We start from the raw sequence: 14,779 nt of genomic DNA, 5'->3' as shown, positions 1-14,779 counted from the left end.
GGGGGGTTGGTGGAGGAAGAAATGGTCATTTACCTGAAATCTATTAACATCTCCTTGCATTGACCTTCACTTCTCAGTATTTTTGGTGTTTAGGATTTTTTGAAGCCTAATTATTATCTGGTGTATGTGAGATTCTGTTGAAGAATTTGATTATAGTTCTTTCTCAAAATTATAGAAGAACATGGTTTGAAGTTCTGAATTATTTTGTTTGTGGTGTGGTGGGGGAGATTATGTTACTTAACTGAGTTATATTATGTTGCCTGGTTTAAAGGTGGTGGCCATTGATCTTGATCCAAGCCATTTGTGTCTAGTCATTGAGATATGCACGTCACCAAATGTCTCAGTTCCTCTGAGAAAAAAAGTGGTGCTGTTGACCTTGCAGGCAGTTCTGTTGCCTATATCTTTTCTTTATAACTGCAACTCACTTGATGGATGAACTTCTAACATGCTAGGTGTTGACTTGATGTCTTATGTCTTCTATGTCATGTGAACGAGTTGACATTTTCTAAACATTCATCTAGTTTCTTGTTTGTTATTGTAACAGAAAAAGAATGTCATGCATCATTATGTTTCTGTATTATGTCACATGGATGTGGTCTATGATTCTCCAGTATGAAAATGGTCTCATATTTGAATTGACTTAGTTTCCTCCTTGAGTGATGGATTAATGGTATGTGGTCTTTGTCTATCTTAGAGTGTTCGACATACTGCAATCGGACCTTTATAAGCTTGAGATGGGTTCATAGCTCCATCTGTAGATTGAGGAACTCTTCCTGCTTGAGCATGTTGTTTATCTAATACTTGCTTGTTCCTAGTTATCCATCGCCATGTATAAGCAGGAGTGAAAAATCCTGTGCTTCAGTTTTTGCAAATATATGAGGTGTTTTGATTTTTTCATGATTAATAATAAATTGATAACTTGTCAAATGGGCCATGTATCCTGTTGCACTTGTGAGTTGGAACTGGTATGCGATGCACTATATTTGCATTAGACAGGAATATGTAAGTCTCTCTGGGTAATGAGCTACCGTTTCTTTTCCTCTATATGCTCTATATATTCTTCATTTTGTCAAATTTAAAATGTTCCTCTTTAACTGTTGGTGTGTGGGCTTTATGTTTCATAAATATGACATTTCGCAGAAGATTTCACATTTCATTGTTTAGGTAGATTAGTGTTTCTTATCTAATTTTTGACATGCTAAATTTCCAATGTGTAGTTGATTTGAGTTCTGGATGCTTGTCTAATGTAATTCAATGTTGTGTTTGGCTTCACCATGTCACACTGCCGCCGGAATACAGGTGATAGATATTTGAAACCATGGATCATTGCACAACCAGAGGTTAAGCTTGTTCCTCGAGCTAAGGAAGATGAGTGCCTTATTCTAGCCAGTGATGGGTTATGGGACGTCATGACAAATGAGGAAGTGTGTGAAGTGGCTCGAAGACGTATCCTATTATGGCACAAAAGGAACGGTGTGACACCTCCTACAGAAAGGGACAATGGAGTTGACCCTGCTGCGCAAGCCGCTGCGGAATACTTAGCAAAGCTTGCTCACCACAAGGGAAGCAAGGACAACATCACTGTTGTTGTGGTGGACTTGAAAGCCCAAAGGAAGTTCAAGAGCAAAACCTGATGGTATGTTCATCCATAACATGCTTTTTGCTCCAGAACTGTATGATATGAAATTGCATCTAGTTGGCATGGTTGCTTCCATTAATGCATACTCCGAGCCCTTCTGTTTTTTAAATGGGCGTACCAGTATAGCATTCTTTATGTACCATAGAATCTGCACTATACTGAAATACCTTGTGTTGAAGTCTTTTGTCACACAAGAAGCCAAGTTCTGGCTTTGTAAATTGAACAGTTGTAGGGTTAAGAGGTGGGAGAAAGTTCCTTCCCAAAGCTGAATTCTGCTTGATTGTGTTTGTTTTTGCCTCTGAACTCTAGATTCTGTGTGGTATTTTTCTGCATAGTCCATACTATTTCTACCATGTGGTGATTATTTTAAAATAAAAAGGTATGGGGATCGCTACCTGGTTACGTGGCCACTGTGCCACTGTGCCATTGTGCCAGTGCGCAGGGACCAACCAGGGGAGGTGCACAAGCATCCAACCAGGGCCAGGGTGGTCTTTTTGCTACCCCGTGTGGCCAGGTAGGGATCTTTTTCCCCCAAAAAAAAATTAGTAGATTGGAAGGTGGTTAATGATCATATCATCTAATACGACACAAGGGCTCCTTCAACATTTTCTCCTGCAATTTTTTTATTAAATGTTTCTATATGTCATTAGTATGAGATTATTTTGGTTTGAATGATCAGGAGTGGGATCAGTCCTAACCAATAAAAGATCCAATGAGGCTACTTTAAAAAGAACCTGAAGCCCGGGGAGGCTCCGTTGGTTGGTAAGAAGGGTTTGGGTTTTTTTTTTTTTTTTTGGGGGGGTGGTGGTGGTTTTGGGGGAAGGGAAGGGTTGGCGAGTGTACTGGAGTGGTTGTAGTTGTAAAATTTGAAGCTTCACGGGTCAGCTCAGTCGAATCTTAACCTGGATACTCTGAAATGATAATTCAATTTTTGTTGGGTTGAATGCTACTCATGGAAGTAACTGTGAATTGTTTCTGTGTATGAATGGGATTGGGATCGGTCATAGTCAATCCGATTTTTGAAATATTGCGTGTAACTCTAGAGAATTTGTAAACCTCCGATTTAATCACGTATACAATACAGTTCGGCTAAAAAGTTTTAGGTGAGCATATATAGAGAGGTATCTCTAAAGAGGTTTTCCGATGTAGAGTGCTCCTTTGTTTTTTTAGGTACGAAGAAAATTTACTTTCTCCAAATATGGTTTGTGATTGGATCTGTGATCTTCAAAATGTAAGAACTTATCAACATATGGCCCTATCTGGTGTATTAAAACGAAAATCTAAAATAATCCAAAAGGAAATCACAAATAATTATCACACTGTTAACTCAGAGATTTACGTGATTTGACAAGATTACTTACATTCACGATGACATGAGACCTACTTCCATTTCAACAGAGAATAAGATTACATTCGGCAGGTCGAGTCAACTTGGCCACTACTTGCCAACTAGGTGAACTCTGGTAAATGAAGGTTAATTTGAACCTAGCTACTGCAATTGAATCCTAGGGTGGGATTGTTAAATCAACTAGGTTCATGGACAGTCGATTCCACTTTGGCTAAATGGCTAATCCCATGTCTTAAGTGTGCTAACCTAAAGAAATTATTGGTAAAACGTTTCCATCATGCTTGCTTTAACTCACATTTTATCGTGCCTAGCATTTTTTCAGTCACTTGGATCAGTGATTTGGCAAGTTAAACACTGGATAAACATGAGATCAACTTATGGGATTCAGTACGGAAACCTCTATTACTAGTGTTACCCATGCTTCTTAATCCTATCGAAGTGGAGGAATACCATAGAACCCAACCCATAATTCAATATGGTGACACTGAAACTGCATGATTCACTTAGGTGTGCTGATGAATAATTGGTTGCATTAGCATTCACTACTCAAAACATTATTCCTTCCTAAGATGGGAAGTGAGTAGAGTTCAATTTAGATACCGTTTGATAACGTTTTTGTTGTTTCTGTGTCTAAAAATAGTAGAAACGGCTTTTCACGTTTCCAGAAATAAAAACAAATTTTTTTTATGTTTGATAAACTTGATTCTCAAAATGTTTTTTGCAGACATAATACCGCTAAAAAACTAAATAGTATCATCAAATGCCTAGAAGTGAGAGAGGATTCAATTGGCTCTTTTTAAATTTAAATAAGTTGAGAGATTTATTGGGCACAACAATCTTTTTTTTTCCTCTCAAATTCGTTTATAAAAACTACGAAACAAGTCTTCGTCAAAGTTGTTTCTAGAATTGTAAATAGGCATAAATTTTAATTTATGTTTCTAGAAATAGGTGAAACAGAATAACTTTATCAAACGACTTTTAAGCTATTTCTTCATTTCTAGAAACAAGAAAATGCAAAAATGAAACGTTGTCAAACGGTGCCTTAATGCTATCTAATGAAAAGAGAGAAACCAAGGGGTGGCCCAAGGGTGACAGGCTACATGGATAATCAATTTGCGTGGGACAGTGTCATTCACCCCTAGGGACCCCAAATGAAGCATTGTTGGATATATTTTGTGACACTATCCATCAGGATGGAGGCCAATTTGATTCCTAACAACAAATCCAAGTTCCAAAAAACTGGTTTGACCACTTCAACTAATATTTTTTTTTGGTAATGACAGGTATCCAGTCCCACAAGTCAATAATAATCGCATAACTATATGGACCGGATTATACCAGGATTGAATGAGAATCATTCAACTTTCACCGAAAGCAGTGAAAAGCACTAAACAACCTGTGCGAGTAAAAATACTGAGAAAAGTCATCCAGCAAACTTTAATACCAGGAATATGATTCTTGGGTACCATGTGGATGACTCAACCTCACTCAATTGCATGGATTCCAGGTTCACAAGATAGCATATATGCTTGAACCTTTTCAGATATAAAATACAAATAATGAACTTTCAAGTAATAGCTTCGGATTCATTTGAAAGATGTCCACCAGTCCTTGCTAACTTCAATTTTAGTCCACCAGTCCTGCTAACTTCAATTTTCAGACATTGAATTCTCATATCTTGCTGGTACTCAAGAAACTGAACCCATTCTTTCTTTTGACTAGGTAATTCTTTCCCCATTTTATTCAACACTCCCATACCTGCCGCAGCAGCACACTCACAATCTGTAGGGAAATGTAGACAATGTGTGCAATCACCAGTTTAGACAGTCAAGCATTGTCCAAACATACTAGCTAATATAGTAGATACACATGTGAAAATAATTTTATTTTCCAGGTGAATTAGTCCATATGATCCTAAAAAATCATAAGCTTAGATGGCAATAGATGCACATGCGGATCCTCCTGGGTGTCTACTACTTGGGATGCTCAAAAGTAGAATAACACAATCTTGTCCATCTAATCTTCACCAGTAAATTAATGGTTGCTGTCTGGTTACAAGCAAAGGGAGATGAAGGGACGTGAAACTAATAAAAAATGAAAATGGGAACTTCCTTAATCATAATTGTAAAAGTACCATAAAATCTTACCAAATATGGCAATTGAACTTTCAAATAGATTCCTTGACGCCATCACATTTTCAATTCAAATCTAAGTAACTTGGCTAAAAAGTGGAGTTAAATTACCATATTTGGTAAGTTTTTTAGTAAGTTACACTGCCATTGTTGACGATGATTAGAGAAGTTTCCATTTACTTTGGTTTAATTTTCCCTTTACTTCCAACCAAAGCGAGCCTGTGAGAAAAGTCCTAGTTGAAGACTGACTGTTAAGTTGCCCATACGCAGGCAAGCTGGTTGAAAAAATTATACAAGTGAACACAGAACAGCAGGAGTAAAACTTTAGAAGATAACAGAGAACAAATCAAGGGGAGCAATAAAAGCAAATATGTCGGAAATGTACATGCCAGTAGATCTGGCGCATGTCCAATGAGCAATCAGCATAAGAAAAGGATGATAGTTTGTAGTTTCTACAACACACAAAATAAATTTGTACATGTGAACGTACCAGAAAGAAAATGATCAAAATGTCGCAAGGGGAGACCCAGCATTGGTGAAGTAAGCAGCAAGATCAGTATTTAAGTCTTCATACATGCTGATGAAAGGATGTTCCTAGTTTTACATGAGTACCACGTAATCAAGGTGTTGAGTCATCAATAAGAGGGTGAAGTAAAGAAAGAGGTTTTTTTTCTTTTTTGGTAAACAAGTAAAGAAAGAGGTCATATCCATACCATTAGTTCACGTGCTGACTGTCTATCTTTTGGGTCTTTCCGTACACTGAAATATGATACAGAATCTCATTTCAGAAATAAAAAATGATTAATCTTCAAAACATGCAAATGCTTGGATTTTTTTTTTTTTTATTTATTTATTTTTTGTGGTGGGGGTGGGGTGGTTAGAAAAAACAAATTAGGTGCACAAGGCATTTGAACATATTTAAGCCTGTTTTCAAGTACCATGCCGAAATAAAAGAGCAGAACTCTGGAGAAAACTGATCAGAAGGTGCACAAGGTGCTGGTTGGTCCACAATTGCTTCCATAAGCTCATAAAAGTTATCCCATCCTTCATCTTCTGGAGAGGAATATGGAAATTTTCCTGTTGCACACTCTAGTAAAACTAATCCCAAGCTCCAAATATCACTTTTGTAGCTGTATACACCTCCACTGATTCTCTCTGGCTATCAAACATAAAATCCACATAGACAGCTTCAACATAAATACGTTGATCATGTCGTAACATTAGAACAAAGTGCTTATTTGCAAAGACACCATGAAAATTATTGGGTTCCCATGTAAAAAGGCCAAAATAACAATAACCCAAAAAGTATTAGTAAATATACTCACAGACATATAGTTGTAAGTGCCAACAAAGGTATTTGCCTGGCCAGAGGTGCTTTCCTTTATGGTACTCACACCAAAATCAGTTATCTTGACTGCTCCCATATGATTTATTAGCAAATTAGAAGGTTTCAAGTCCCTATGAATTATATGCTTGTCATGATGAAGATAGAACAAACCAATCAGCACCTGCATATACGAAGAAATTGCTCAATGTAAAGAATCAACTAGAGGAATTTTTGGGTCAACGAACAAACATAGAATGCCAACCTGCTTACTGATGGCAGCAAGATATGACTCTGGAATTGTTTTGACTTTCTTTAGAAAATCTGCAAGAGAACCACCATCCATGTATTCCAAAACAATTGATATCACACCATTGTCATAGAATGACTGGTAACATACGACAACATATGGACACTGGGCTGACTGATTAATCTTCAATTCCTGTGCAATCTGTTTGCGAATAGGCTCCTGGATATTCATTGGTATAACCTGTATTTTTGGCAGTCAATTAGAACTTTTCCAGCAAAGAGTCATACCCACAGAGCAAGACCAAGTGGGAATGGCTCACAAGTCTTGTGCTTGGTCAGAAAAAGCAAACACAAGCTACAGCTTCAAGGGGGGAAGAAAAAGACAGTATGAAAGAACAAATCGGTTGTTCCAGAGGAAATAGCAACCTTTAACTGTTTAAATGGGATAAGTCTGTTAAGACAAAAGGTAGAATTGGCGAACCTCTAGCTCCACATACATAAAACATATCCAGGGGTAGAGCCAAGGGTGGATAACAGGAAATACACAGCTCTGGAGAAGTAAGGGAGTGGGCTGTGGAGTGTGGATCATGTCTGAGTTCGTGTCATCCATGATTGCTCCACCAAATTACTTAACCGACCTATATCTGACCAATTTATATTTATAAGAGGAAATAGAGGAAGAAACTATGTTATATTTTCAGGGGTGAAACAATCAACAGGTGTATTCTGTGTATCTATATCCTTTAACAACCCATATGCTTATTGTAACTATTCCTCATATTTTCTACTCCAAATATTGTTTTCCCCTTTTCGGGTAGAGTTTTCTTTTTGGCTTTAGGTGACAGTGAATAGACCAAGGGTTCACAGTCAAGGCCATAAACACTCACAATAACATCTATTTTGGAATCCTTTTGATCCCGGCAGAATAAGAGAAGGGGTAGGTTATAGGGGGGTCCTAGGTCCTTTTAGCCCAAACCTAAGACATTGATATTTCCTTCTGTAAGTTCCTAAGGGACAATTTTCACGGTGGTTTTCTCTGGATCTACAGCTTTGGCCGTGGAGCTAGGTCGATTCCACCATCACCAAACTCACTTCCTTTTGTAACTCTTGTCACGATTTTTAATTAGCTGTTTCCTTTGTCTTACCTCCTTTCACTTTCTCTTGTTTCATATCAAACCTTCCACTTTCTCTTGTTTTGTATCAAATATAATCACCTCTCCACACTTCTGCAAAAAAGACTGAATCCTCTGGCTCAAATCTCATTACCTTTTGATTAAATCCAATCCAAAACAATAATGTTATTCATTGTCAAAATACCTTCTTCTGACAAAGTACATTCCTCTTCAATTTTAGTAGATCTAAAACAATGCTAGTGCAGCACTGAAATAGAGCATGATGCCCTCTTTATGGTAGGACCCATAAATTCCTATACTGGAAGCTTGACCCACTATGAGGTGGGCTCCCTGATGCCAGCTGCGCATCACTATATTGCCCCCAGGAGAAAGATACTGGCTTTGCCTTAGGTCATATCATTCCACACAGCATTTAATTGTATTTAAATCAGGACCTGGTTATTAACATTGCATACCATAATACAGATATCCAATAGTAGGTCTGATTGTGACGTATTTCTTGTTCATATGACCCTCAACCAAACTATTTTAAAGAAAATCCAGTTAAACAACTGAATCTTACCAGCTCCCGTCATGTCCCATGTTAAGCAGCGTCATGTTAGATATTCCTGGACTACATTTAATAGTAAAACATATAGAACATCCAATTTTAGCAAGTCAACCAAACTGAGTTTCATGTACAGTCATAATCTATGTTAATAATACCTATTTATTATACAGACTAAGACTATTATTTTCTTTGTTGCAAATTTTTTATTTGCCCCACTATTTTCACTTATGTCCCCCACCCTCCCAGGAAAAAAAAAGGGCACTCCAATTGTCACACAGCAGCTTTGGAAAGTGTTATAGATCAATCTCATGGCCTACTTCAAACCAAAATTAGATCACAAAGGACACAGGAAAAATACATTTTCAGGGATATAAACTTGATAACCATATCAAGGAAGTGAACACAGAAAAACAGCTTAGTTTTGTTTGAATCACAACAACTTTTGAGAGAACGATTTTCAAAGTGAAAAATACAAATATGCAGGCATGATGGGACAGGAGAAAATTGAGCAAATAAGGCATGTTAAACTCATTCAACACCTTCAGAGCAAAAAATTGGCCAGTCCACTTGTGTTGCACAAGCTGCACAATCCCTCCATTACCCCTTCCAATCACTTTAATTACATCAATGTCAGCTAAGGTCAATTGGTTGTCTGATGCCTTTATAAGGGTTGGCTGCACAGCACAACAGATAAAGCATATGAGCATGTTAATATCAGAAGGACACCAAGTAGTAATTAGCAAAATCATACTGTAAAATACAATATTAAATCAACAAACCGGAGCAATGTACTAAGAATTTAAGTCCTTTCTTTAGAATGTAGACGTGATTCAATTGGATTAAATCATAAAAGGCGTTGCAGCAACATAAGATATCTCGCTCTTATATCCTATTAAATGTAAGAAAAATATTGAAACAATAGTAACTACCACTTACAGTGGTGGACAATGATAATGGAAGAATGCACCACTCCAATTCTCTCTGTCCAAAAGATTATTAAAAATGTGCTTTTGGGTTCAAAGCTGCTTCTTCTTATTATTACTCATTTCTGGGTAATCAGTTGAAAACATCACGTTTGCGTCACCATATCATGATAAATTGAATCAAATTCTACCAAAGTCTCCTCAGCAGTCTGGAATTGTTACAAAAATGAAACATAGGAAACAAGAAAACTCTAATATAAATCTGTCAATGTTGTACCTAGTAACACTACAGGCATCTAACCGCATCAAAATGGATCATCCAAAGAACATAATCTGATAAGATTCCAATCCATATAAATGCAATTGGTATAAAGTTGTGTGGACCACCACAGAACTGTGTGAAACTACAACGACTACTAATCATGGTTAGACCAAATTAATGAGATCTATGAAACCAGCAGTCGGGAAACCAAAGAAAGGGGGAAAAAAAAAAACCCCAATCTTCCAACCTTAAGGAGTAAGAAAATGTCATGAGTTCACAATTCAGTATTTGCCCCCCCAATTGGCCAGAGTTCGAAGTCGAACAGAGGGGATCTTACCGGTACATCCTCGTTTCGAGAGAGAATTCGAACTCCATCTTTGTTGACTAGCAGATCCCCATCTTTGAACGTGCCGCTTTGAGTTCTGCCAATAATTCCTCGCAGAATTAATCCCAAAAAGAAGAAAGAACAACAGATAAGCAAATTTAGATGAGAGAATTGAGAAACACATAGGCTTACAAGAATCCAGTGACCGGAGTTTCATCGGACGGAATAGTAAGCTTGAGCTTTGAGCTGAAGCCCCCTTTCCTCATGGCTGTCTCTCTCTCTCTGTCTCTCTCTCTCTCTTTCTCGGTTGTACTTTGCAGACTGACTGAAAAAGCCGCTCCAACTTCAATACATTTCTTAGTTTCTGTATTTATTGTGGAAGAGGATTCCCCGCAGCCAGTGTAGAGAATCTCCGAACTATAATCATAACGGAAATAGATTTCACAACGCCGGTCACCCAGATTACTGTAGCACCCGCTTAATATGTCCTAACTATTCCATGTTTGGAGGTTTTCCGTAATACCCTCTTTTAATGCTTGAAACTACACATAGGCAATGGAGGAAACCCTCCCCAAAATTTAATAACACACTTTTGAATGGACGTAGGGGTCATGCGATCAGGTAGTTTAAAGTTTAATCCATGGGAGGAACATTGGTCTAGGTTCCTCACACCCAAACACAACTCCTAGGAAACATAATTTGTTTTTTTAGCAAAACTATATGAGGATTTTCTTTCTCCTGTTTTTTTAGCAATTAAAGTTTCTTTAAATGTATATTTTGAGTAAAGGTTTTCCTGCAATTTAAGTACAGAATATCCTGGCCGCTTAATAACATTTTTCTCTATTTTAAAATATTTTATTAACTCATGGAGAAATCAGATTAGTCCTAATATTTATCTCTACAATTAAAAAAAAATATTTGTGTGAACAATGTGTCACTAGGCTAGTCGTCTAATATGAATGAAAGAAAGAGTAGACAACTCTCACTCCCAGATTTATCTATACTATAATTAAGATGAATATACATATAAAAATCATCTGTTATGAGGCAATGAGCTGCAGTGACAATCTAACAGCTAGGGTTCATACCCGTACCCTTCAACCACTAGGTCCTCGCTGTCACTCATTGCTCACCAAATAAGAATTGAATCCATGAGTATACGATGCCTATGTCTGAATTTGTCTCAATAAAAGAATAAAAAAAGTAAAAAGAAAAGAAAAAGTAGGTATTCGATTTATATGGAGGAGGTCAAGCACCAAATGAGCATCAGATGTGGTGGAGTCGCTGTCACCAGCCTCGATGTGATGTCAAACTGGCAGTATTGTTTGACTCTGGATTATTTTTTTTTTTTAAATTGAAACTGACCCTACTGTATTTATTTGACATTAGGAGTAGGACCTTACGGTGTTTTACTCTTCTGTCCATTTGCAAGGTGTTTCAATATGCCACGTAAGCATTGGTTTTTTACGGAAATATATGCTCTTATCCGGTTTGTTTGAAAAAATCGATCGATTTCTAATCGGTCTGCTCTTTGGCCGCCAAGATCAGAATTGACGAAGCACTTAGGACAAAGAAGCAAGACCAACACCATTGAATAATTCAACGGTAAACAGTCAGAGACTTAGATCTAAAGATCTAGCTCTTCTCCATAGAGCCCCAGGGTCAAAAGAGTGGTCTCACAGTTGAAAGGACTTCGACACACGTCCCTAAAGCATCTCATGGGATCACTCATCCCTTGACGATATCGAAAGTAATCCTATCTCGGATCCAATCCAAAATTTGGCCAATTAATTATCTACATTTTTTTTTAAATAGGAATATTCTTGACCTAATTATTAAATATTTCATCGGTTCAGGATTCATTAAACTGGTATCTGGTTCAGTTTTGGAGTTCGGATTTGACGTCTTTACTTGGCTTTCAAAGCTCACCTCTTCCAAATCTTATCATATGTACCAGTTTAAAAGAAATATTTTTAGGGTTTCAAGTGGGAAAGGGAAACCCTCCATTACATATGTCTCTTTTAGGGTGTGAACAGAAAAAGTCATCAACCAATGGATTTATTTCCAAGAAAACTTTTCGATGGTCCACCCACGTGTTTCAATCAATTGACTTTTAAAAAGCTTGCTCAAAATCAGGTATTGTTTAATAGTTAAAACTCAAAAGTTCATTTAAAAAAAGAAAAAAAAAAAATGGTTTCCTACGTAAAGACTAGAGATTAGAGAACAAAAATAAAAGGGGTTCAAAACACATTTTCAACAAAATCTTTATTTCTCGGGTGCAATTTTTGAGAAAATCATTATGACGTATATTGGTCAATTTTGGCTATCGAAATTTAGTTACGTCAGCCCCTTATAACTTTGCTTTTTCAATAAAAAATTAATTAAAAAAAAAAAAGAGAGTTTCTCTTCACCCTCTTTCTGGCAAGACTTTCTTTTGGCTAGAAATTTTTTTGGTAAGACTTTTCTTTTGGGTAGAATTTTTCTTCACCCTTTTTATCCACCTTGTAAGAAGTACAAAACACACGTATCAGTATTCAATTCAATCCAAAGATCAGATGCCTGTGACTTAAGATATTTTCTTTCACGACGGGTAAAGACAAATTCAATCCTAAAAAATGAAGTGAGAAAAATTTTCTTTGTCCATCAATAAACGTGCATGTCTAAGGCTCGCTTAATAAATAGATTCCCACTGACCGGTCATAGAAAAACTCGGTTCTTCAAGTGTGACTAGATAAAATTTCTTGTCGACTGGATGCAAGGAAAACACATCTTGCATGCTGCCCCAAGATAAGTTGAAATAAATGGAGCCAAGATTTTACTGACAAATGAGACCAACAATACCTTCCTCACATGTCAAGTTTCCAGTAAGTTAAAAAATATTACAAAAAAAAAATTAGGAGTTCCAAAAAGGTTCATAGACAGTGACCAATTCAACCCATGTCAACCCATACACTACAGACCATATCAACCCATGTCGGGTCCGTATTAGATGTAAATCGTATCAATATCAGTTACATGTGATACAATGGTGAAACCTTGATCCATGGTCCAGCCATTCCATAGACATACAATGGTTGGGTTATTACCACATGACCTCTGTGGTAATAAATGTATCATGCTGCTGGGAGATACCAGATGCAGCAGCCTTAGACTTGAGAAAACTAGTAGAAACAAAATACTTACACCACAAGAACATGAAACCAAACATTTTTACATCGTTAGGTTCAGTGTCTGAAAATCATTACAGCAGTGGCAACAACCACCTCTTACCTCTACAAGGCTATGACATGTGTTGTGGAGATCAGACATAGGTATTTTCATGCCTATTCCTTGCTAATCTATCTCAATATCTATAATAGACTCCTAAATTTCTGCTCTATAACTCTGCACAATTTGATTCAACTTTCAATGATGTTGAAGGAGAATTTTGATAGCAGCTGTGGGACTCCTGAAATGATTGGACCATATGTCTACAAAATGCAAGTGTAAATGCATCAAAAATCTTGTTTCCACAACCATATCAGAAGACAGCTTGAATTGTGTTAAGTTTTCAATAAAGTCTTGTACCTTATGATTTCCATGGATTTGGCAAAGTGGAATAGCAAGCAATTTCATATTTCTTGGTACAATGAACTTCCTATTAGCAGGCAACTTCACAAGAAAGAGTTTTGTGCACTCCTATAAAACAACAGAACTATACCAATTAGAATTTTCTGTCACAAGGATTAGAAAACTTGTAGCTTGTGGGAACTACCAACCTTGGGCCTTCTTGTATTTGGTGGCAAATATGGAAAAAATATAGTTTCAAAGTCAGGCCTCCACCACATTCCAAGGCATTCTCCTATCTGAAGATCAGGAAAGCAGTTACAATATTATTTGGGTTACCGAACTACTTGAAATGGGAAGTCATCCATGTATGTAACAGGAGTAACCATTTCACCTCCCAGTCATCGTCCAAGCCATGTTCAATAACAGAGAGCTTGCTCGAAAGCTTGCGCTTCAGCCCAGCAATATCTGGAAAATGAATCTATATCAGTAAAACACCAACTTACATATGTAGGCCTGTTCATACACCCAGATGCAAATGTGGTATCTAGCTAGGTATAGGTATTTAAAAGTCCAAGCATCTAGCATTAAGAGCAACAAATTACTTCAGGATGCAAAAAGGGATAAGGTCTAGGACTTGCAAGAGTAAAAACAGTCACATGTCCAGAGAAGCACTCAAGTTACGAAAGGCAGAATATATTTTCTGAACAACGATGTCATGTTCAGAGGTGCGTGCCAAGTAAGAATACCTGATTCACCAGGTCTTAAGCGGCCGCCAGGAAGCTTATAGAAAGAGTTCCTTACTTGCAGTACCAACAAATGAGGATGTTTAAACAGCTCAACCTGTTAAAAAAAAAAAGAAAAACATTACATTCTTTTCAAATTTAATAATGGTTGCAACAAAAAATTTCCACTTGAAGCATCAATCTCAAGTTTTTGAGGCAACAACCCAGGAATATGACAATGAATACAATTCCCCCAATCCTTGTTCATTCCCCTCCACAAGAAAATATGGCAAGACAGAAAATTTTAGAACTGGAGGATGGAAAACTCCACTGAGATTATGAACCCCAATATATCTTGGTCTTTCTCACAGTTGTATCCCCTATGCCTACCTTGCCCCTTTTTTAGGGTCAATGTATGGTCCAAAGTAGCATTGGTATGTGTGATTCAGTTTCTTGTTTCACCAAATCCAGGATGATGCACCAGGTCACAAGAGAGACAGTTTACTGCTTTTTTCACGAGCACTATCCAGAACATGATTTTTGGCCAACAATCAAACTATTTGTGCCTTAAAAAATTTCCTATAATTTAATCCATAACAATTTTCACATTGAACCCACAAATG

The 14,779-nt window shown here is 37.2% G+C and overlaps 3 protein-coding genes across 3 annotated transcripts in view; 1 reads left to right on the top strand and 2 right to left on the bottom strand.

Annotated features, from left to right (window-relative positions):
• LOC122084480 (protein phosphatase 2C 16-like) overlaps nt 1-1,927 on the top strand; it is a 4,243-nt gene extending 2,316 nt beyond the window's left edge. Inside the window, exon 4 of the mRNA XM_042652752.1 lies at nt 1,300-1,927. Coding sequence (XP_042508686.1) covers nt 1,300-1,634 — 335 coding nt within the window. The 3' untranslated portion in view covers nt 1,635-1,927. The remainder of the gene's footprint in view (nt 1-1,299) is intronic.
• A 2,471-nt stretch (nt 1,928-4,398) lies between these two features.
• Nucleotides 4,399-10,378, bottom strand: LOC122084436 (mitogen-activated protein kinase kinase 2). The gene is made up of 9 exons (XM_042652665.1): nt 10,078-10,378; nt 9,898-9,982; nt 8,915-9,049; nt 6,709-6,933; nt 6,445-6,627; nt 6,058-6,278; nt 5,833-5,878; nt 5,610-5,713; nt 4,399-4,769 (listed from the first exon to the last, which is right to left on the bottom strand). Exons 1-8 carry the CDS (start codon nt 10,149-10,151, stop codon nt 5,624-5,626), a joined length of 1,059 nt encoding a protein of 352 aa, XP_042508599.1. The 5' UTR covers nt 10,152-10,378; the 3' UTR covers nt 4,399-4,769; nt 5,610-5,623.
• Nucleotides 10,379-12,842: 2,464 nt separating this feature from the next.
• LOC122084437 (pre-mRNA cleavage factor Im 25 kDa subunit 1) overlaps nt 12,843-14,779 on the bottom strand; it is a 3,226-nt gene continuing 1,289 nt past the window's right edge. Inside the window, exons 3-7 of the mRNA XM_042652666.1 lie at nt 14,181-14,274; nt 13,826-13,899; nt 13,644-13,730; nt 13,453-13,563; nt 12,843-13,355 (exon numbers count right to left, since the gene is read on the bottom strand). Coding sequence (XP_042508600.1) covers nt 13,284-13,355; nt 13,453-13,563; nt 13,644-13,730; nt 13,826-13,899; nt 14,181-14,274 — 438 coding nt within the window. The 3' untranslated portion in view covers nt 12,843-13,283. The remainder of the gene's footprint in view (nt 13,356-13,452; nt 13,564-13,643; nt 13,731-13,825; nt 13,900-14,180; nt 14,275-14,779) is intronic.

The sequence above is a fragment of the Macadamia integrifolia genome, chromosome 7 (genome assembly GCF_013358625.1).
Source record: "Macadamia integrifolia cultivar HAES 741 chromosome 7, SCU_Mint_v3, whole genome shotgun sequence".
Taxonomy (NCBI): Eukaryota; Viridiplantae; Streptophyta; class Magnoliopsida; order Proteales; family Proteaceae; genus Macadamia; species Macadamia integrifolia.
This window is presented reverse-complemented; position numbering and strand designations above follow the sequence as displayed.

Excerpts from the sequence above, each read along its gene's own strand:
- LOC122084436 (XM_042652665.1), bottom strand. The coding sequence starts at position 10,151 with ATGAGGAAAGGGGGCTTCAGCTCAAAGCTCAAGCTTACTATTCCGTCC. Across the intron at positions 9,983-10,077 it reads ACTCCGGTCACTGGATTCTT|AACTCAAAGCGGCACGTTCA; the intron begins GTAAGCCTATGT and ends AATTATTGGCAG. Across the intron at positions 6,279-6,444 it reads GCACTTACAACTATATGTCT|CCAGAGAGAATCAGTGGAGG; the intron begins GTGAGTATATTT and ends TATGTTTGATAG.